Here is a 23,693-nt window from a genome sequence, read left to right on the forward strand (position 1 = left end):
TTTCCAGGCTTCCATTTTCATATTGCCATTCAGAAAAAGAGAGGAAAAGAAAAAAAATCTTACAAAAATTAAATTTTTAATAACAACACATTTATAATATACAGCAGTTAGTGAATAACCGTTTTAAGACATTTGTTACGTGGATGTGGCTTAGAATTAATTATATACTGTATAAAAACTTAACTTTTACATATACAATATATCAATATATTTCTATGAAAAATTACAATTTAATGAGACATTTAATTTAATGGAGGTGCCGTAAAATGATAAATCTTCACGACACGATTAGAAAATTCGTAATAATAATAATAATTTATTTATATGTTTTATAAAACGTTCTTTCGTCTCGGTCATTTTAAATATATAAGGGCCTAATTAATTCACTAAAAATTATCTTAAATCATATTATTAGATGGAGCTTATCGTGACAATAATGTAAATTGATCGCGTCGCATGGGTATTTCTGGCCATAATTAAGCTTCGCGATAATCGAAAATTGATTAGTTTCACTTTTTCGGACTTGAAAAAGGAACCCGAACCTTACGAACATCACTTCACTTACCTCCCCGCGTTTTATAACTAATTGAATACGTTTATCTGTTAATAGTGAAACTATAAACGTGTTTCTTCGAAATTTTTCAAAAAGAAAAAAAAAACAGAAAATTGCTAAAGCTTTTGTCAGTTTCTTTTTTAAAGTTGGAAGTTTCTCATGGAAGCGTTGTAATCGGGACGATAGTTACTTCCTTTGGAACGTCCCGTCCTATGGGAAAAGTCGGAGAATCTTTCTTGATCGTTGGGTTGAGGTGCAACCACCATGATAGGTTGCAAGTTCATCGACTTTCTGGATGCAGTCGATTGATTGTCGGCTACAAAAGCGCTGTTGACTTCTCCTAAAAGTAAACAAATCGATCAGATTCTGTTTAATATCGATTAATATTTTGCAATTTTTAAGTTATAATTTAGTTTTTAGCATATTTAGGCCTACATTAGAAAGGTATTGATAGCATCAGAGATATTAATTATCGAATTCGATATAGGCCTAATAGAACTAATGACTTTTTCCTTATACATCTTTAAATTTCTTCTCATTTTGCTTAAAATCATTTGATCGAAATTTTATTCGAATGTGATTAATCCTCTCATTGCTTATGGCTTTAATTTTGTTAAAAATCCTACTTATATTCGATGGAATTATTCAAATCTTTAATACTATAACAAAATTGACAATTATTCTTTTTCCTGTAATTTTATACGGGTTAGTATTAAAGAAGAATTAAAAAAGGAAGTTAATTTTGTTGTTGTGACTGAAAGGGAAAATCTACTTGTAAGATTGCTTTTCTAAAGAGATAATAAGCATTTAATGAATGTTTATTTAACTTCCTATTTTCTATCAATGATCTATTTAAGAAGTCGTAAAGACCAGAATACTTAATCGTTTATAGATCCGTAATTACGGACTTGGATATCTTCAAGTCCGATCACATAAAGTTATAAGTGTACTTTCTAAAAGGTCTATTATAATGGTGATAAAATGCAGGAAACTATTAGCCTAAATAAAGCAACAAAGGTAAAAATTTTGACAATGCCGAATAGACGATGTACCGCTTTGTTCTTTCATTGTTTTCAAAGTAACCTCGTGCACTTGTACCCCCGTACATAAGTACATAATGTGTTATTTTCTTAATAGAGATATAAGAAAGTTATTCCGAGGGAAATATATTTTCGTTGCAAAACTCATCTTTTAGGTTAATTGTAGTTTCTCTAACTTTATGCATATGCGATCACGTGTTTTCGTCGTTCTCTTTTAATCCACCCTCACAGTCACGACGGCCGACGTTTAGTGGGTCGTGATGAAAGTTATATAGGCCTAGGTAACACTCTTCGTTCACGATTACAAATTTTATCCAGGCGGGATGAGTACAGAAAAAAGCGCAAACACCCACATTGAACGTCTCAAGATTTAAATGTCAGACAGAATTCTTCACTTGTTTTTATTTAAAAAAAAATCTAAAACCCATTTCCTTTTGAGATTTTAATTTAAGATTGACACATCCCGTTCCATTTCCGTCAATTATCAGATTTTTAAAAGGGATTAGCGAAAGTTTTTTAAATTTAGTTCAAGGAGGATGCGGATCTGCATACTTATCAGGATTATCCTATTGAAAATTTAATCCTTTAACTAGATAGATTTTTTTTATTAATAAACACTTAACAGAACGTGATACGAAAACAGATTAACTAGAAAGCGCTTACCTTTATAAACGGATCCGTTAGTAATGTACTGCTCCGGTAATAACTTGACGTAACGAGTGCCCAAAACGAAAGCTAGAACGGCTAGAACTACACAATCACACACTCCGATAATGGCTAAGATATATGCCCAACGTATGCCGCATTGTCCTGCGTTGTAGTCGTCGGCATCGGGACCGCATACTTCTCTAACTTCGGCAGCATCCCAGCCTGCTGGGAACGTCAATACACCAATCACCATCGAAATGGCTAAAGAAAATAAATGATTATTAATGGATGTCGAGCAAATATTTGTTCTCGAGTCTATAAATTGTTTATATTTTTTTTAAAAATTGTCACTTCTCAATCATTCCAGAAAATTATTTAATCTAATTTACGGATCAAATTGTTAACGAAATTTAAGTGCGAAATTAATGGAACCAAATTAAAAATGATCAACAAAATCAAAAACGAATTAATTTTAGTGAAAATTAAATGGAATTGTTTGGATGAGTTCTCAATTTGTTTTCTAGTTACTTCAAGGGTCAATAGATTTATCTAAACCCCCTAAACAACTCTCAATTACTAAGGGTCGTTTGGGGTTCGGTGGACAAATTTTATTTTTTAATACATTTTAAAATGTAATAAAACAAAATTAATACGAGAGTAACCGATACAATTTTCAATTTAATAGTCAAACGTAATTTTGAATTTTATTTCATCCTATTTGTAATTTTTTAAAATTTTATAATGGTGTGGAGAAGGGAGTGGCGAATTAATTTAATTTTGGAAAGGATCGACAAGCAAAAAGAGTTGGAAACTTCTGATTTAGAGCATTGATATCCGATATATGTTTAATAAGTAAATGAAATATAGAAAAAGGAATGAATAATCTATAAATAATAAGAATAGTTCAAGATAAAGTAATTAGATTTCATTTATATTTATAACAATAATTTGATCAAGTCTTCATCTTGTAGACTACTCTTTTATACGATTTCTTCATTCTTCGAATCAAAACGCACAATGAAATTATCTCCTCCCAAAATAACCAAAACTATTCTTTATTCAGTATCCATAAAATTATTCTGACAACCACTTAAAAGGGTTTTTTAGACAATTCAGCAAACTTGCAATGTCATTCCCAACTCGGACAATTACCCGAGGCCAAGAATTATTCAAAAACTTCTTATCAAATTCCTTCTATTTATATGTATTTCGATGGTTGTCAGAATAATCAATAAAATCCGGCACATATTGCTAATTTTTAGCTCTGCCTTATCCGTAAGATCCAACAACTATAAAATTTAATTTTTTTGCTGTTTCATATATAAGAAATCTTCAAATTTCGTCCTAATACTCGAAACATTTTAGGATTTTTAAGTAGACTGTAATAGAATTTCTATAATAGAGAAATTTATTAATGATATATTACGTATTAAGATTAAATATAAATATTATGAAGCACTTTTAACAGTTTTGAAACCATCAACACGTTTGCCGTAATGGCGTTAACAGCCTTCAGTTTGACGACTCGGGACTGCATAATATATTCCTGAATCAAAAAATCTTTCTTTCACCGGTCAGATTTCACCAGTAGATAGGCCAATAACGTAACTCCCGAATTGGAGAAAAAATATAATGACTAGACCAAAAAAAAACTGTAGTTATAGCCTTAAGAATTATTATAAATATAAATAATTTCTAAGTAATATATGTAATATCTTTCCGAAAGTAAATAAGTAGCTGTTTGTTAGATAAGAATCAGGAAAGCAAAACAAACATTCTGAGTTTTCAGTGGTCGTGACGGCCTCAAAAAGTTAAATTCTGCGTGGGAAACCGTTATTAAAGTGTTTCTGGCCGTAAATTTTTCTCGGATGCGGGTTTCGTGAATAACTTTCTGAATTTAAATTTGAGTACAAGGATCTCTTCATTTGGCCATTTCCTTCTTTCTTCCGGATCTAAGTTATTAGAGATAATAACCTTTTATTCGTGAAAGTTGACATCACAGATTTCCTAGAATTACATGTTTTCGAAAGGAATCTCTCTCTCTCTCTCTTTTTTTTTTAACGACGCGAAGTTTTCCATTATAATATAAAGAATTTTTCATTTAAAGTAAACATTTAAGTACAATTTAATAGTTACTTGGTTTAAAAAAATATTACGTTGAAAAATAAGCTCAGACTTTTATTTAGTTGAATAAAAATCATAGAGTCAAGGAGACATTCCATCCGCAATCATTAACTTGTGGATCACGTACGCTTATTATTCAAAATGGCGCCTTACAATAAGAACCATAAAACCATTTTCATTTATTTTACTAGGACTTTGTATCCATCTTCCTGATGAAGTTGATGACATAATTATATTAATGAAAATTTCATTCAAAATCTATTTTTGAAAGGCTGTCCTCGGGCTGAAAATGTTGCGAAAAAGAAAAAAAAAAAATGGTTGAACAATAGCGAAGCAAATTAGATTGCTTATTTTCGTTAATCGAATTAACCGAAACAGGTTAAATGGTCAACGTAATGATCTGAAAAATGAAGGAAATGTATTTTTAAATATATAAATAAAGGAGTTTCTTCTATTCTAGGACGTCACGAATCGATCAATTAAGGATCTTTGATGTGTCGAAAGGAGGAAGAAACGATAAGTTAAGTCATAATTAATATACTATAAACGTATTGTTGACTTTATTTATATTTTAATCTTTACAAGGAAACTACAATGTGAAATTTTTAAATAAATTTTGTCTTAGATCGACAAGGATTTCACGAGAAACATAAGAAAACAAGTACGGATTCTCAGACTTCTTGTCATTTCTAAATTTATGTTTCAAAATAGAAGTTGATTTTTAATAAATTCACAACGAGTGATATATTGGGTAACAAAAATCATCTATAGAAATTGGGTGAACTTTTTGGGACGAGGTTAAATCACGTTATCAATCATTATAATCGACTTTTAAAGAGAGAGGGGTTATGAAATCGTTAGGAAAACTATTCTAAATTACCGCCTATTTTCACAAGGTTAGCTTTTGCAACTAAGATAAGAATCATCGGAAATTTTATAAACAGTTACTACTTATAACCTATTATTAACACTCGAAAAAACGCTTTAAATTATTTTTAAAAAAACAAAAATTTGTTTAGTGGTAACATGTAGGGTCTAAGCTTTTTAATGGAATATAAAATGTCAAAAGAATCGTGATTAGTTTCGTAGAATTTTATAATATTAAAGTATAACAATCTCCTAAAACAATTTGATTTAATTACAACCTTGAAAGATACGAATTTTTACCAACGATATTGTGGTCCTCGAGTCAGCGAATAGCCGCGGGGCCCTCGAAATATGATTTTTGTTCAGAGGCCAGATCATTAATAACATCCTAAATTCTCTCTATTAAAAGTTTAAAGTTTTTTTCCAAGTTTTCGAGCATCGAATATTTAAATTTTGTAGGAAAGTAAGTAAATAATTCATCTTACGTTTAGGTATAAAACTCGTCATATTTGATGACACGACGAGTTTTATAAAGGCTGCAAATAAAGATTTTATGTCGTATTATTTGTTTCCAGACATGAATAATTCGTGAGAAATTTCTCGTTTAATAGCTTTTCTTTGAATTTTTCCGTTATTTCACACGAAATGAGAATTATTGTGAAATGCGAGTAGCATTAAAAATGATAGGTACAGTACGTATTGTGAAATCTAAATTTCATTTTTTCACACCTGTCATTGAGCTGGATGCAAAAAAATATTCGGATATAAATTGATAGGATCTGTTTAATGAGGTGATTATTATCTGAAATAATTATCGAATCCGTAGTGTAGTTAGCATTAGAATTCCTCTCAGGTTTAAGACTTCCGTTGTAAACTTGAAGTTGGGTCGGAGGGATCATAATACAAAAAAGAATCCGTAGGAATATACCTACCGTATCCTAATACCCGAACGAAGGCCTCCCTTTGATTTAGCTTAAATTTCGAGGTTAAATCCCCTCGGGACATCCTCACAACGCCCCATTTTTGTAGAATCGATCCAAATCGAGACGTTTGGTCCTGTAAAATTCCCCCTCCTATAAAACCTAATACTTCTACATTGATTAATTAGCGAATGATTACATTATAATTTTTAATTTCAACGTTCTCTTTCATTTGTCTATTGTCTTGTGAAGTCTGGCACTTATTTCAAGGACTCAATCTTAGAATCGAAAAGATCGTTATTAGAATAGACTCATACAGTATACGCGAATGAATGCCAAACTTCAATCTTATTGTTTCATTTCGTCACGATCGCCTTCGAATGAAAAAAAAATCATTGGTAGAAGTTCGACACGTGATTCATTCCTCGAAACATTCCTTTAATAAGTGACACGCTAAAGAATTAAGAACTCGGAGTAGCCGATAGGCGTTGTCTATAATGATTGCTTTGTTTAAAGATCGAGAGTATTAATTAGTTCCAATCACGTATTCACTTCATGTCGATATTTAATGATACTTTCGTAACAGAACAAATATTAGATTTACCGCGTCACGTTTATTCGTGAATTCCTTATGGACACTATTAAACGTGACTTATGATCGATTCTATAATCCGATAAAAGAAGCTCGTTAAAATCAATAACGATCCATAAATGTTAAATTTATGGAATGTGGATATCGTAATTCGAACGAGACATTGCTGCTTGTTTTTCCTCTTAAGCAGGAACTCGATTTCGAGGTCGCCTACAACTTCCGTTCTTCGACATTTGTCTCATTTCCTGAATCCAGAAATGAGTCTCTTACAATTGAATGAGCATCCGTGTAAATAGTTATATAAAAACGTTTATTTTAATCATTTATTATTGAAAATTCGTGCTAAAATTAACTAAATTAGTTCAGTGGATGTTTCTATAACCAGTTTGATGATTTTCTTTCACTTGGAAAAAAAAAATAATTAATAAATGTTGGATGTAATTATATCACTACAAAGAGCAGGTCACTAGATATTATGATATTTATTAGTGTGATTGAATACAGATAAGTTAGATCAGTGCTTTTCAACCTTTTTTGAGCTAGTGGCACGAATAAATTTTGGGTGGACACCGAAGATCCAGTGGAGCATCGGAGTTTCTTTTGTAGTTGTAAACGTCATGTGTCGTTGAAGATATTCATTTTTTAAATATAAAATATGTATAAATAATATTAAAACGAAAGAAAAATTAGTATTTTTGAATTATTTTATGAAATTTTATAATATATTCGTGAGAAAGTACTGTACGTGGCACAATAGGATGTCACGGTTGAGAACTGTTGAGTTATATTATCAAAGATTTTAAGTCTACAGAGGTATTTTTTGAGATTCTAATACATAAACGTTAGAAAATGTATTTAAATAAGAAGAATTGTACTATAAATGACAATTTAATTGCTTTTATTACTCATATTTAAATGTTATTCGTAGTTATTAAACAAGAATAATTTCTGTTCTCAATTTAAAAATTATAATAAATAAATAAAGAAAAAGGTAGGAAAACTTCCTTCCTTCTCCAAGAGAACTTTTATAACTGACATAATTTGAAAAGAAACTTTCGTAGAGAACAAAACGATATTAACAGAGCATAACACTATTACAATAAAGGGTGCAGTCTCGTTACGAATAGCAAATTTCGACCTTAATTATTAATGACTGACGATTGAATCAATTCTCCAATTGAGCGATTAAACAATTATTAATATAACTGTCGAAATTAAGAGTTTTTAAATTTTAATTGTTCTTAAAAAATTCGAAAATTACGAATAAAAAAAAAAAACGTAACGTAATTAAAATTGACGAGTAATTATTTCTTTCGATATATCGATAGGAAAATATTCAAATTATTTCATACTCGAAAATTGTTTTTTAACTGCAAAACAATTTGTAAATTGTTGAATCGAATATTTCCTGTTCTCGCACGACACAATTGTTCGTGTAATTTGTATGAATTCGAACAGAAGGTTTCTTTAACAATGCGTTAAAAGATGAATAATGAATAATGAAAATTACGGTGTCTATTAAGCAGTTTTTTTTGTTCTCACCCTGTAATTTGAATAGGCAGACTCGAGTCTGTTATCGATATATCAAGAACTAAGCAGAATTTCTGCACGCGCTGGAAAAACGAGTCTCGAAATGGAAAAAGTAGATAACAATCAACACAATTTTAGTAAAAACTTTTATTTCAAACCCGAACCGAAACCAATTTATCTTTTTTGTACGCCAACCTTGTCTCGCACAATACCGACTACAGATAAACCGGAGAAGTAAATTGCCTTAAAATAATAATAGGGCTCTCTAGATCCATTTAAAACCAGACAATAATATGGAGAATAAATAACAACACGTTTCTCGCTATAAAATAGCCTATAAAGCGCAAAACGAACGAGATCATAAACAATAAAAATGCGAAGGTAGGCTCGAGGCATTTGGAGGTTAGGTTCCTCATAACTGGGTGGGATCGTATCGATGACGTCACGAAGCGTGAGCCACGAGGAAAAACAAAAGAAGCCCGGAGGTTCCGAGAAATCTTTCGATTATCGGACACGGCACAGTCCTTGATCCATCGCCTAAATATAAACGGCAATTAAGGTCGCAGGAAAAGGTGTCTCCACCCTGCCACATCTTAACCCGGTGGAAAAATGTCATAAAGATTTTCCTCGCGGACTTCTTAAATGAACAATACCAAAGCTGTCGTCATCCTCAATGATTACATTTGTTTCGATAATGGGTTAAAAAAGTGATACAGTTTCTGTGGCACCGTTGCGGAACACAGGACTTAACCATGCTTAGTTTTACGCTTTAAGTGCTTTCGGCAATAAAAGTTTACATCGAATTGACTGATTTTTTTTAAATCATAAAATGAAGAAAATAGGTCTTCTAATAGTTCTTTAAAATCACAACTAGTAATTATATTGATGGTGATACTAAATCTAAAAACAAGTATCGACGAAGACCTATATTAAAAGTTTTCTAGAACATTTAAAGTTGAATATCTTTGTAGACGTGATAATTACGGCAATCAATATTATCTTTTGTCTTTGTTTTCTTTGTTAAAAGCGTCATTGTTCGTTTATCCATTTCCGTAATATGGAAATTAAATTCGTTCGCCACTTTTCGTGATATTCAACGAAGGCTCGTCCGTTTGTTTAACCTTATCACTAAATCCATCGATCACGAAAGAGTTTTATTATTTCTGTTTCTTGTTCCCCTATCTCTTTATTAACCCGACTCTTAGAAACTAATGACCTACAGAGTTTACATAGTTATCAAAATAATATCTTTTTGTCTTCTTCCTTAGAACTTAGAGCCTAGTTTTAAATACTGAATATTGAATGATCTGTAAAGAACAGTACAGAAACGAATTGTTTTACGACTTTTACATAGATAAATACATGCCTAAATTGTTTTAACGATTATCATCTCGACTGGTACGGTTCTAGTTAGTTGGTTTTAAACATGCGAAAAGTTCATTAATTCACTGTCACCTGAAAAAAATTCTATAGTGTAACTTATAGTTGTACTTATATTTCTACAGATTATTTTTAAACTAAAATTGCTTTTACTTTAGAATTTGATAATCTCGACATAAAAAAAATAATGATTAAAATTCAACTGGATCGCCATAATGCAATTTTTGAAAACCTTAACCTAATTGCGTTATACCTCATACTGTGATACAATATAAATTTGCGAATTAAGTAAGTTGGGCGGGCTTCTTTTCGAAAACAATGTTTTTCGTGTCTTAAAAATAATTAATAATTCGGTTAATTACAATTTTTGTACTTTGTTTTCCTAATATGGAGACATTCGAGAGATTTTCTCGATTATGAAAGTGGATTTTAAGACCCTCGGAGAGCCCTTTATGTGCCGAGAACCCTTTGGTAGTCTGTTGAAGCCTACTGATTCTTCTCGCAAAATAATGTTTTTAAATATATAAAATTAAATATGATGGATTATAAAAGAAACGTATTATATTGAAATAATAAAAACTGCATTTTTTTTTCTCTACAATAACTCGAATCTCATTAATTTATTCAATTTTTAAATAGTATTGTGTAAAGGCAAATTTATGCCACGTACATTTATTAATTAATTCGTGGAAGTCGGAATGAAATTCGATTCTGAAAAAAACAATCAACATATATTATGTAATAAAGACGTTTTCTTTTAATTGCATGTTGTTTTATGCCAAGAAAGAACTAAGTTTATCCCAGACCTAGACCTATATCGTTAGGAAAAGTAGTAACGGGTCTAGGTCAATATTGTTTGATTGTTCTTGATCATGATCATGAAGGTAGATTTTTTAATTCTTATCGTCAGCTGCTAATTATTGAAGAATGTCACGAATTTACGTACAAACAATGATTTGTGAGTATCAGGTGAAGTTGCTAAAACGAAGCCCAAGGGATATCGCATCTCACGCTTGACGGAGTTGACCGTGACCTCCGAGTCCTCTTTACTGTTTTGGTCACGTATGAGTTAGTTAAACTATAGGCACTAACGTAGTTGTTAAAGCCCACACACGTTCAGGAAATCCTTTGAGGAATAACTGTGCAGGCCTGGCCTTGAGGAAATTCAGAATTTCCTGTCACCCACATACGAGGAGGATAATCTCTCAGTTAAATTGTTTTATTGCCCTGTAAACAAAAGCTTTCTCCCCGATTTTAAAAGTCGGTGTTGTCATTTTATTGCATTTAGAAGTGTTCGATTCGTGGAAACAGTGCACGTGTTCAAATCAAACTGCCACTTTGTATTCTTTCAATTTGTCGTTCGACATCCGTTTGGTTTCTCCTGTATAAATCTTTTTTACATTATCGCAAGTACAATTTAATCTCTCAGTTCGTCAGTCGGCCATGGCATCTGATGACGACGTACTGGCTATTCTTGGGTGCTTATTGGCAACGAATTCTATTAAAACTCGCAAGAAAAAACATGTGCGTAGGAGTCTATGGTGTAAAGAGTGGCTTAAAAAAAGAGGATCGTATTCTCATGTGAACCTGATCTCAGAATTGAAGTTAGTACCTAAAGATTGGCACAACTATTTAAGAATGGACGAAGAAACGTATTTAAATCTATTATCATTGGTTACACCAATTATAAAAAAACAAGATACTGTAATGCGAGCAGCAATTTCACCACACGAGAGGCTCACGGCGACCTTAAGATATTTGGCAACTGGCAGAAGTTTTGAAGATCTCAAATTTTCAACAGTAATATCACCTCAAGCTCTTGGCTACATCATACCTGAAACATGTGAAGCTATTTACAAAGTCCTTCATAAAGATTATTTAAAGGTAAGAACAAACTTTTCTTTTTAATAGATATTTATTATCATAACGTACAAAAATGCCAAATTACACATTAACATATACAAATTACATATATTAATTATTAATTAAGGTTATCATGATGAATTTGGACGGAAGTGCTGGAAGGGGGACGACTAGTAATACCGAAACCGGTAGAAATTGGTGGATGATAACGAAAAAATTGATGTGGCAAGTGTTGCTGTTCATACACCAATTTATGCGATAAACTTAAAGTTCCCAACTCCGCTTGAAATAAAGTTTCGTTTATTAACTTTTCGGCAATCAGCATTTGTTGCTTTGGGAGTTCACGCAATTTGATTGCAACATTCTTGCCGAAAATATCGAAACGATCATCTTGAACGTGTGGTTTGTTAAAATGATCTTTCACGGTTAATAAAACTTCGTTCGTCAACGATTCTTGGTCTACTCGACTTCGTTTAGGGGGACGGCTGCGTCGCGTCTGTACTGGTGTACTATCCGAAAGTTCTATTAAATCCTGTGTTGCGATTATTGATGGAGTAATAATATCGTCGCTGCTATGATTCTCCTCCGTTGTATTATCCATAGCGTTATCCTAAAATAACAATTTTATTAATGTAGTAAAGGAAATTGATTATCTTTTAACACGGTTCGTCACACAAAATTAAAAACAGTCAGATATTTATTTATTTATTTATATTTTTTTGCTTTTTAGTTTCCACGAACAGAAAGAGAATGGATGGATATAGCGAAACTTTTTGAAGAAAAATGGAATTTCCCGCATTGCCTTGGAGCAATGGATGGAAAGCATATCAACATTATTCCTCCAAGTGGAAGTGGATCAGAATTTTATAATTACAAAGGAAGACACAGCATGGTTTTATTGGCTATTGTGGATGCGAAATATCAATTCATCATGTGTGATTTTGGTACCAATGGTAGAGTTTCAGACGGAGGTGTTCTAAAAAACACCAAGCTTTTTGAAAAACTTGAAAACAATAAGTTAAATATTCCTGTTGAAAGTAAAGTCAGAAACAGTAGTAGAAGTATGCCCTACGTATTTGTAGTTGACGATGCCTTTCCTTTGAGGGTAGATATGATGAAACCGTTTAGACAAGGAGATCTAATTTCCAAAGATAGAAAAATATATAATTATCGCGTATCACGAGCAAGACGCATTGTCGAGAATGCGTTTGGTATCTTGGCATCGAGGTTTCGAATATTTCATACGGCAATTAATTTACAACCTCGTAAAATCGAATCAATTGTGATGGCTACTTGTGTTTTGCACAACTTTTTAATGAAATCGGTGCCAAGTTTTTATTCTCCTCCAGAATGTTTTGATCACGAAAATACTGATGTCGGAACTACTATTTTAGGTTATAACACAGACGACTCAAAAATGACGCAACTGGCTCGAAAAAATCCAGGAAACACAAGTTTTTTAGCAAAAAAAGTGAGAGAAGACTTTATGGATTACTTTGTAAATGAAGGCCAAATTCCGTGGCAATTGAACTTCATTTAAACATTATCAACGTTGTAATTGTAACCAAATATTGTATTGCCATTAAAATAATAAAAATTTTGTACTTTTAACTCAGCATATATACTTAAATGAACAATGACATATTAATTTATTTAACAATATTTATATTTCAATTTTTTTCTTATGACACAAAAGACACAAATATAAGTATTATATTAAAAAAACAAATTTTACAATACCCCAATGTCGATATCATCGTCACTATCTATGTTGGAGCGACTGCTTCGAGGCGTATCTTGGTCATCTAAAAACCTAATTTAAAATACAAACAACTAAATAAATTGCTTAATTTTTCGTCGTATTTTATTGTTAAAAATTTAAGCTTACCTTAATAATTCGAAGTACCACAACTTTGGTTTGTATATATCTTCAGTTCCTGCTCCTGATTTAATTGACGCTTTAATTTTTTTTAATTTCTTTTCTGTATGCGCTTCTGATGTTGTTTATTTTTTTTACAACGCTTTCTTTATTAGCGTTTGGCTCTATTTCTTTTAGTTTTTCAATTAAACGTAAATAAGCAGCTTCTTTCTTGCTTCTATCGTGGTACTCTTTATTTTTTACATGCCAAAGGCATGGTTCGCTCTCGTAAATTTTTAAAAATTCCTCCAAAAATTCACGGGACATTGTTCTCACTACTCAGCGGCCTCACAACTGAACGACACGACTCCACACACGTTCCGGTCGGCCTGCGCAGTCCAAAACTGTGCAGGAAAATCAAATGGTTTTTCGTTTCTACTTCGGTGGACTGTACAGGCCGCCGAAACTGTACAGTTTTCCCCCACACACATTCAGGAATTCCTCAAGGTCAGGCCTGCACAGACAGGAGAAACCAAACGGATGTCGAACGACAAATTGAAAGAATACAAAGTGGCAGTTTGATTTGAACACGTGCACTGTTTCCACGAATCGAACACTTCTAAATGCAATAAAATGACAACACCGACTTTTAAAATCGGGGAGAAAGCTTTTGTTTACAGGGCAATAAAACAATTTAACTGAGAGATTATGATTCTAACGGATGTGAATGAGGAAGGACTAAAGTCTTTATTTGACCGTCGGGAATCTGAACTCCAAAATATCTCCTCCTGCGACTTCTGTCCGACCATTCCCAGACGTTACGTTACGAATGCTTCCTACATATTGTAATTATCTAACATTTCAGATTTTAAATGATTCTAAAAACTGCCCCTTAAGATCTCTAATCATCTGAATGTCTAACTTAACTAGCATTTTAAGTTAGAAGGAACGGCTACTTATATTTTCAAGTCACACGACAGTCTATTTATAACAGAATCTAATCATCTGTTACTCTAGGTGAGTTAGTACTTTAAACCTTAAAAAATGATCACCTTTGCTATATTATCATCTAGCATTCTACGCATTTAACATATCTACGGAACGACTTTGTATATCATTTAATCGTGTAGCATTCTAAATTTTAGCAGACGAAAAGAACAACTTTCGGTCTGTTATTATTCATCTACTAAGGTAGAGAACCTGTAATTATTATTATTTATTTTTGTGTCATATTCAAGAGAGATGGTAGTCCTTGTTTCATCTAAGAGATTCTGGAGAATTAATAGTAGAATTTAACATTTAAATACCTTCGGGACACTATGAACAAGGAAAATCCCACATAAAAGACAATTTACAAAGAATTTTAAAAGTAGACCGACGACAACACGAATATGTAAATTTCATTAAGACTAAATTTTTGTACAGTTTTTATTACTAGATTTTACTGTCGTTTGTATTCAGAGAAACAGAACTTACTATTCGAGTTTAAGGCTATCAAACGGAGTGAGTAATATAATTACTCTTAATATCCTCCCACTATCCGTCTTCATTTGCGACATATCGCATCACGAAGTAGGTCTGTGCCATAGTGTTTGCTTAGAGATTAAAAGGCTGAATGTTAAAAACCGGTGCATTTACCGATTTCTTAGAAAGCCTCTCACATTTTGACAGATTTCTTTATCTGTTTCGTCGCTCATACCGCGCTCGTTAGCGCCGGTATCAAGACGTTTTTGTTATCGCGAAATATGAAAAAAGCCTTTCGTGTAAAAAGAATTTTGACCTTAAAATATAATGAAAGCTTCCTAACGTCAAAAATAGCATAAAAGACTTCTTTGAACGAAGCTATTAATTTAACTTCATTATTTCATTCCGAATCTTTACATAAATTATCCTTATAAATAGAATTTTTCCCGTAACAGTGCATTGGAAGAGGAACAATTTGTGAAAGAAATAAAATGGCCTGGCTACCATATAAACAATAGAAAAATGGAATTTCGCTTAAAGGATTTTGCAAACCGTAATAAGAAGAACGACACTCGATCCGCCCGTCAAAATTGGGTGGAGATATTTATTGGATGATCGAGGTGGGATTAACCTTATTCTTAAGAGCTTCTATATCAGTGTCAATGTCCTTACTGACCTAAGATGTGGCGAGTCGGCAGACTTAAAAATAAACAAAAATAATATTTGTGGGATTTAAACAATACTCTGAATATAACGTAATTATCTACTACAGAATTTCTAGGACATAAAATATGCATTGTTTAAAGTGTGGCTCTAACTCCCACCGGTTAAGATTTTAAACAATTTTGAATAAAAGAATATTTTTAGTGCAGTAATTGTTTCGAAAATGTAGGACTCTCGTGAAACCGTGACATAGAGGAATTTTAACGCTTTTTGAAACTATAAAGAGCTTCTGTCAAATTTGTACTTTTACAGACAGCTTTTATTTCGAAATTCACGAAGGAACATGATACTAAAATTACCACGAAATGCCATTGTTCCATAAATAATACTTATACCAGACGGAGTCAATCGACGTTTGTATCTCTGATCATCTAGAAAGATTGGTTTCCTCCACAATTCACGTTACTTACGTTCTTCTCACCTAGAGTAGAAGACACATCTTTTCCTTTTTTAATGAATATATTATTAAAATATCCAAAATTTCATCTCGCAAACTACATTTAAATTTAATTTCTTCGCATAAATATAGTCTTAAATTTAGAAATACTTGTTAATTTATTGTGCCTTTGGGGATAATTTTGAATATTTAAAAGCTGCTAACTTATTTTTCAAACGAACTGCTTCATAAACTCTTCAAATATAGTTCCGTAGCAAAATTGTCGACTGAATATGCAGTATATTTCTGCAGGCGAAGAATTCCGATAATATTCTTATCATTATTTTTTGTCCCCCTCCCAGTTATCATTAGGGCACATCATCGCCTAGAGATAAAATTCGTCGAAATGACGATTCTTAATAACGACGTCGAGACTGTCGCCCGCAGAGAAATTAGTTTTTAGTCGCATTCGAATAGTTTTACGAAGAAGAGCTTTAATTACGAACTCGGAGAATGTAGGGAAAAAGTAGCTCACCTTGAATAATTTCCTATATATTTCAGGGTTACACTTAAGACAGTTTCTTTCTCCCTATTACTACGAAAATAAATCATTTGAAAATGGGTGAAGATTGTATTATTCTGCGAATAAATGCCGTTGTTTTTTAATTGTTTATAAGTAAAATTTGGCACTTACATATAATAATATTTATAAGGTAATTTAAAAGTGTATAATTAAACGAAACAATCAAAATATCCCGAAGACAACCAACTAATGGTTGTCTTCGGGATATTTTGATTGTTAGAGATTCTTACAAAAACTATGCATCAAACGGTCATTCTAGGAATATTACGGAGGAAAAATATTTACTGGCGATAAATATAATTAATATTTGTATTTATAATTATTTTTACTTAAAATTTAATTACGTATAATTATAAAAGTTATAATTTGACGTAGATTGTATTCATAAAAATTTCTTCAATTTCCGTATTATCAATTTTTATGGCTATATTTATAGCTATTATAGAATTATATTGATTTATAAAAATATAATGCAATTTCGATGCGAATTTGTTCTCAAACTACTTATTTCTTTCAATTAGGAACGTAGAAATGAATGACAGGGTAACCACCGTTACAATTCTATCCCCCAAAACCAATGTTTTACTCTATTTGCAGTTAGAATAACATATACGAAAGGTTATTGACTCGGAATCGTATTTACTATTGCATATGATAATCTTAATTATGTTGTTCCACCTGGTGCTTCCTCGGGATAGTTCAGAAAAACCATTAAACCAGTTTTAACTTACGTTAGATTATACCAAGTTTATTCTATTACTTAATAGAATAAACTTGAAAAAAAAATCAAATACGAACTGCATTCATCCCGTGAAATTCAATTCACAGAGGAAAAAATTTTGCTCGATAACCACTATAATAGTTCTATATACTTAAAAGCTTAAATATAGAGCTAGACAGAAGTGTAGCTCTATATTAAGCGGGCTCTCCTTAAGAAAAAAGTAGAAAATCTTCAGGAAATGGAGATGGTGTTAGGTCGACGACCTTAAGTTCTTTCGACAATGACCCTTTGATGCGCTGACAACGAAACTCGACCAGAACCGAAAAGAATTTTACTTATCCAGGAAATTTTTAAATAAATACTTTTTAAACGAAAATAAATTAATATATTTAAATGAAATTGCAATAAATATTTAAAACGTCTGCATTAAAGAATACGTAACGATTTATCCTTCTTTAGAGATATTTCCGTAAAGATTTGTTTATTATATAATCATCCTTCTATTTTAACACAGGCATTTCTTCTATGGTATTTAAGAGCTATTTTAGACGTTCGAAAGTTTGGAGTGTCGAAGAGGAGAGTGCTTGTGAATCTTTTCCAATCGTTACAATACAAACAGAACACGAAAACGGGAGATAATGCATTTAAAGCATGCCATTTCGTGCTTATCAACTTACGAAAGAGGAGTAAAGTTTTCCTATTTTTTCACGAGTGCATTTAAACAGAGAATTCAATTTGAAAATGAAGTTTAGAGGAAGTGCCAAATTGACTATTTTCGGAAAGATATAATAAAAAACTATTGATTCTGTAGCAAACTTGTGAATCGATGAACTTCTGATAACGGATAGTAATACCAGTTTTTTTAATTATTTAATTATTAGATACCAGCTAGTAAGTGTTAAATATAAATAAATATTTTACACCCACCCGCTGTAAAATATATTTTGTTTACTATAATCTATTAATATACAGTATATTTACATCTCGTAATAATTAATTTCTCTTATGAAAATCGAAATACAGATTTTATTTTCTTTAAAAATAAACATTTGCCGTAATGTGAATAACACAAAATGGCGTATATTATATATTTATATTAATTAATACATTCGAACTTCCCAATCACGGCTACTTGCTAACAATGGTAGCTCTAAAGAGCGGCTATTTTTTCCCGTAACTTTTATTTTTGAATAAAATAACCTCCAAACAACGGTCATCTTTTATGTTCCTGTCTGTATTCTTTTCATTACCATCCTATGAAAGAAATGCCAAAGAAAAACTACAATTTCTTCTTTGAGTTAAGCCATTTTGCATTTCCATTCAAAATTTTCAGAATTTTTATGTAATAAAGAGATAATAAATTATATTAAAAAAATGTCAAGACATTAATGTTACTCATATATAATTTATAAGTTTAGACTTTTAATAATAAATAAAATAATCAGAAAATTTTGCAGCACTTTTTCTTAAATTGTATACAGATCTTGGAAATTATTGTAATTTTCCGACAAGATGAATCTGATTAGTTAAGAGATTCATCAAAAGAAAATTTCCAAGAAGTGAAGAATGTGGGTTTAGTGGCGTAGGTTTAACGTTTAGAAGTAACTTCAAAGTATTATTTCATTCTTATTTAATTTTTAATGAGCAAATTTTTAACTTTGACTTTATTTGGTGATGAAATTTATGAAATTAAATATACTTGTATCAAAAACTAATTATTTTTAAATGAATAATTCACATATACAGTATATGTATCCTTCAATTCTTCTCAAAAATAAAAATAATTCCTTAATAAAAAGTATAACATATTTTTAAATAAATTATTTCCTTAATTTAAATATATTTCACACAATAAAATAAAATTTATTTAAACTTTGATCTAGATATACAGTATATATATATATATATTATTTATATTAACATGGTTGAAGTTATAGAAATTTCTTATAGTTAATTGTTAAGAACAGTAAGTTTTTGTATTAAATTTAAATTTATTTATTAAGGAAGTTGTTAAAATATATTTAACGATAGCAAAAATATTATTTCTTATACTAGTTTATTATCTTCAAAATATCGAGACTGTAAATATAGTATTTTAATACTTATATTACACTAGATGAATTTTTTAAAATATAATTTTAAGTGTCAATATATAAAAATATTTCATTAAATTACATCTACACCTCAGTAGCAGGAAAATTGAAAATTTATTACTAGAACAAACATTTTAAAGTACTTTTGCGTTAATTTAATCGAAGGTTCTCAAATTAATTTTATTAAATATACTTAACGGGACTCTGGAAGACAACGGTAGCATTTATCTCTGTTCTACTTCAATAGTTATTAAAAACTTTGAACGAGATAAATTTTAAGAACTTTTTAAATATGTATTAAATTAATTTAGAACTCGGGAAAGGCTATTAATTCCACAAACAAGTTTATGACAGAATAAGATAGATCGAATAAGTTCAAAGCAACGTTTATAAGAAAAAAAAGTGAAAAAACTAAGCCCGATTACAATGGAATGTGTGCAGTTTATCGTCCCCCAGGGCAATTAAAAAGAATTGTTTTAACTAATGGAATTAAATGTGGAATTATTCTACAGCTGTGAATATTTTATCATATTTACGATAGGGCTAGTAAGTTATATAAATATACATTTCGTAAATCGATGCTCGACTTAAACAATAGAAGTAAAACTAACAGAACCTGTACTTTTTGGTGGAGTTGTCTATTCGACGCTTTTAAACATTAATTATCCTCATAAAAGTGCCGATTATTCCTTCGATTTCAATTGAATAATACAAATAAAATGATAGTAATTAAATACCCGATTTAAAGTGGATAATAAATGTAAAAGGAGTGGATATTAATGAATTTATTTACGATATAGTTCGGGCGAGTTTCGTTTGTGTTAAATATAGAGGAATGAAAAACTTGTCGAGTAGCTAATTATCACGGTCGCCTTTCGATTAAAATAACAAATTATCGAAGAAAATATGAAGATTAAAAATATTTTCAGGCGGAAAAAAAATATAAATATAAATTATAGGTCTGTCGTGCGAAACTTTTCAATGTAAAGTCGAGAATCGACAGAAAATAATAGATATATCTAATAACCGAATTGATTATGACCTATTTCTCATAGGATACTGCGGAATGCATGCTTATTTTACACTATAAATAGGCTGAGTAGCTTGTTTACTTGGTAAATAAAATTCTATTATCAACCGTTTGTAGGTTATGCTGAAATGCTTTCATTCTCTTTCGAGTCTGTCGAAATATCGAATGTAACGCGTAAGAGTTTTAAAACAATAATATTGTTAAGAGGTGGTATACGAATTTCCGTAATTAAGGGTGCAAGTTTCTCTCATAAATATTATATATAAATATACTCGGAATGAATTGATTTAGCTGATAAGATCCAGTACTTAGACGAATAATAAACAATATGAATGGAAGTGAATGAAACAGGTTCGTTCCAGACAGAGATCGGGATAAGAAAAGCGCCTCACTTCCGTTCCTTGACACAAAAATCGTAGCAGGAAGTACCAAAATTATCTATAGCTGTTAGATCTTCTGAATCCATTAATTATTCCCACAAGTGATTATCGCGTTATAAATAAATCGATAATGGATTAAACCACTCGCCATTTTCCTTAATTTCTTAGATATATTTAGTGTCGACGATTTAAGTTTGGATGAGACGACAAATGGAATTCAAGATCACTTGTGTTTTATATATATATATATATATATCTACAGTATCTCGATTTAAACTTGATTAAGTAAAGAATAAAGTATTTGAATGCGGACAAGTAGGACAAGCGAAATCACGAATGGTTGTTCCGCCTTTTAGACCTTGGACATACTGCATGAACACACCTAACTCGTCTTTAATGGGCGTTAAAAATACCAAAAGCATCAGATGACTTTCACTGGGTAATAAACTATTTTGCTTCCTTTTGTCTTAATGACAGGAAAAAAAAAATTAAGACAACTTTTTTGACGTGATTCGTAAAAAATAAATGAACTCGATTTACGTAATTCGAATTCCCTAAACATTAATTTATTTTTTTAAAAATGTATCTAACATCAATCTAATTTGCAATAATAAAATTTTAATATTGATTCACGTAACATGTAATTTGATCCTCCGTTTTCCTTTGAACTAAAATCTCAATTAGAAAATTCTCAAAGGAAGTGAAAACTAAATATAGATTTATTGGACTCACAAAGCGCAAAATGTGCCAATAGGTGACATTAATGACCTTTAACAAATTTCCCCGATGAGAAACGGGCCACCGGTAGAAAGACCCTACCGGAAATAACGATTCCAGCTCCCGCGATGCCACTAAGATAAGGTTGAATGGACATGAATGAAAGCTTAGAACATCGCAGCGTATAGAATAGAAAATGTTCTCATGCCGAAGTTAAGAGTAAAATTGCAATTCGAAATAAGCTACTTAAGTGATGAAACACTATTATTGTGGATTTTAAATCATTTTATTTCATGAATGATGTTGAAATATTAAAAACAGTTAATAATTATTATTTTCTTTTAGAAATATATTTTGTCACGTTATGTTATGTTGGCCGAGTCTCTATGGAATATACTTGTGGTAATTATTTTTCTGGAATGTGATACTAGATAATTTTGCACTTGATACAGCCGCGAAGGACAATACAACAAAGAAAACTAGTCGGACAGCATCTTTACCGCGAATACAAAAATTTGAAAAATGATTGCTGTACGTTGAAATTCCTAACTGATGAGCTGATATTTTCCTCTTTGTTTCTCTCTACTCCAGTATCATTATATTTTTATTTCCCAGTTTCATTGTATTTCGGAGCCTTGATTTTACTTTAAAATCTTTATTTTAGATAATAATTAACAATTGTATATATATATGTACATTTATAACAGTAAACAATTATAATTTAAAGTTTAAAAACATATAATATAAGAACAATTAACACTCGAATATGACTAATAAATATTTCATTCTGAACCCTAAAATGTCAAGACCAAACCCAAAAATGGGAAAGTTTTTCAAGTAGAGAAACTTAACCAAGCGTATTAGTGAAACTTTTATGGTATTTTCAGTTTCATTCTGTAAATATTTAATGAAATCATCACATTTTCCCTCTATCTGAGCCATTTATACCGATTTAAATAGAATTTAACTTGTAGAACAAGCTGCAGAAGTGAAAATTATCTCGTTGGTCGATTAACGAGTAAACAATAAGTATTACTAAACAACTTTAAAAATGTTTGTTGGATTGCAAAATAGTTTTAACACAGATTAGATCATTTTTATCTCATTATTTGTCGAATATTTTTAAGTTGTAGAGACTTTTGTTTCGCCAGTCATTCGCGATTTGTCAACTCGAAAATGAATTTTACTTTTATATTAATATCAAAAACTAAAAGTGCTTACCGCTGAAAACTTGCATCCATCCACAAATATGAAAGACCGTCGAGGAATGAAAGACGAAGAACAATAACATGCAGCAGATGGAGAGTAAGATAATGACGACAGAAAGGCCTACGAACACGGTAGCGGCACGAAAAGCGGGAGAGGGAATGGAGCTGAAATCGTCTAACCGCCCCTCGCAGATGACATCTTGTCCATCTTGAACCATTCGACAAGCTTGCCACAGTCCAAAATACCCAGTTCCTTTGCTTTGTTGAGTGTCACCTAACCAATGGGGCTGAACAAACACGACAACGTTTATGATGGCAAAGCAGATAGTAAACACACCCCACAACACTCCGATGGCTTTCGAGTTTTTCATATAGTTCGCATGATAGACGGTGGCTTCGGACGTGTACTCGTACTTCGGATCCATGGTCCGGCTTTCACGGGAGCACCAAAGTTTTAAGTCCTAATCTCTCACATGGATTTATCGGTTAGTAAAACGAGCAACGACGACCAAAGTGAGTCACAACGAGGAGAAGACCTGCCACCTCGATACTCCGTAGTGGCACGGTCGACGTCAGCACCGACGTCCAATGGCACGCAGCTCGGTGGGATCTACTTCCTACCTGTTGGAAACTCGTTAGACAGGTTGAGGAGCATAGTTTTCGACCGCTTGACCGAACCTAAGTTAGTGAAATCCTACCGCGCATGACCCACATCCGTCCAAATTTTACCAACTCCAGAGATCATCTCTGGCAGTTCGTTAATTTCCGAATAGTTAAAACTTTTCGATCGAGTGACATTTAATTGTTCGCTAGTCATCAATTCTTAATTTATTAGCTGTAAAGTTCAATGAAAAGACTTTCTCGACCGTTAAGCCGAAACAGATCTTAATTAAGATTTCTCTCTCTTTCTTAACAACGGCGATAATTATTAAATTGAAAAGAGTAACGAAAATTTGGGTTCAAATCTCGAAAGTTCGAAGGTCAGCCTCACCTTCCTATATAATAAATTGTTCATTTTGCAAA

At 31.6% G+C, this 23,693-nt stretch overlaps 3 protein-coding genes across 3 annotated transcripts; 1 reads left to right on the top strand and 2 right to left on the bottom strand.

Annotated features, from left to right (window-relative positions):
• Positions 1-57: 57 nt before the first annotated feature.
• LOC136975911 (LHFPL tetraspan subfamily member 3 protein-like) lies at positions 58-23,273 on the bottom strand. The gene is made up of 3 exons (XM_067271078.1): positions 22,684-23,273; positions 2,257-2,502; positions 58-893 (listed from the first exon to the last, which is right to left on the bottom strand). Exons 1-3 carry the CDS (start codon positions 23,093-23,095, stop codon positions 694-696), a joined length of 858 nt encoding a protein of 285 aa, XP_067127179.1. The 5' UTR covers positions 23,096-23,273; the 3' UTR covers positions 58-693.
• LOC136975945 (putative nuclease HARBI1) lies at positions 11,080-13,057 on the top strand. Its single transcript, XM_067271115.1, has 2 exons — positions 11,080-11,538; positions 12,248-13,057. The coding sequence occupies exons 1-2, from the start codon at positions 11,098-11,100 to the stop codon at positions 13,055-13,057; spliced, it is 1,251 nt and encodes a 416-aa protein (XP_067127216.1). The 5' UTR covers positions 11,080-11,097.
• Positions 11,551-13,491, bottom strand: LOC136975912 (uncharacterized). The gene is made up of 3 exons (XM_067271079.1): positions 13,406-13,491; positions 13,258-13,330; positions 11,551-12,127 (listed from the first exon to the last, which is right to left on the bottom strand). The coding sequence occupies exon 3, from the start codon at positions 12,116-12,118 to the stop codon at positions 11,636-11,638; it is 483 nt and encodes a 160-aa protein (XP_067127180.1). The 5' UTR covers positions 12,119-12,127; positions 13,258-13,330; positions 13,406-13,491; the 3' UTR covers positions 11,551-11,635.
• Positions 23,274-23,693: the final 420 nt, after the last annotated feature.

The sequence above is a fragment of the Centruroides vittatus genome, unplaced genomic scaffold (assembly GCF_030686945.1).
Source record: "Centruroides vittatus isolate TY-2023 unplaced genomic scaffold, ASM3068694v2 contig_391, whole genome shotgun sequence".
NCBI lineage: Eukaryota > Metazoa > Arthropoda > Arachnida > Scorpiones > Buthidae > Centruroides > Centruroides vittatus.

Bases quoted from the DNA above. Each gene is read 5' to 3' on its own strand.
- LOC136975945 (XM_067271115.1), top strand. From the start codon at position 11,098: ATGGCATCTGATGACGACGTACTGGCTATTCTTGGGTGCTTATTGGCA. The intron at 11,539-12,247 runs GTAAGAACAAAC...TTTGCTTTTTAG, and splicing joins TTCATAAAGATTATTTAAAG to TTTCCACGAACAGAAAGAGA.
- LOC136975912 (XM_067271079.1), bottom strand. From the start codon at position 12,118: ATGGATAATACAACGGAGGAGAATCATAGCAGCGACGATATTATTACT.
- LOC136975911 (XM_067271078.1), bottom strand. From the start codon at position 23,095: ATGGATCCGAAGTACGAGTACACGTCCGAAGCCACCGTCTATCATGCG. The intron at 2,503-22,683 runs GTAAGCACTTTT...TATTTTCTTTAG, and splicing joins ATGGATGCAAGTTTTCAGCG to CCATTTCGATGGTGATTGGT. The intron at 894-2,256 runs GTAAGCGCTTTC...GTTTACTTTTAG, and splicing joins TAACGGATCCGTTTATAAAG to GAGAAGTCAACAGCGCTTTT.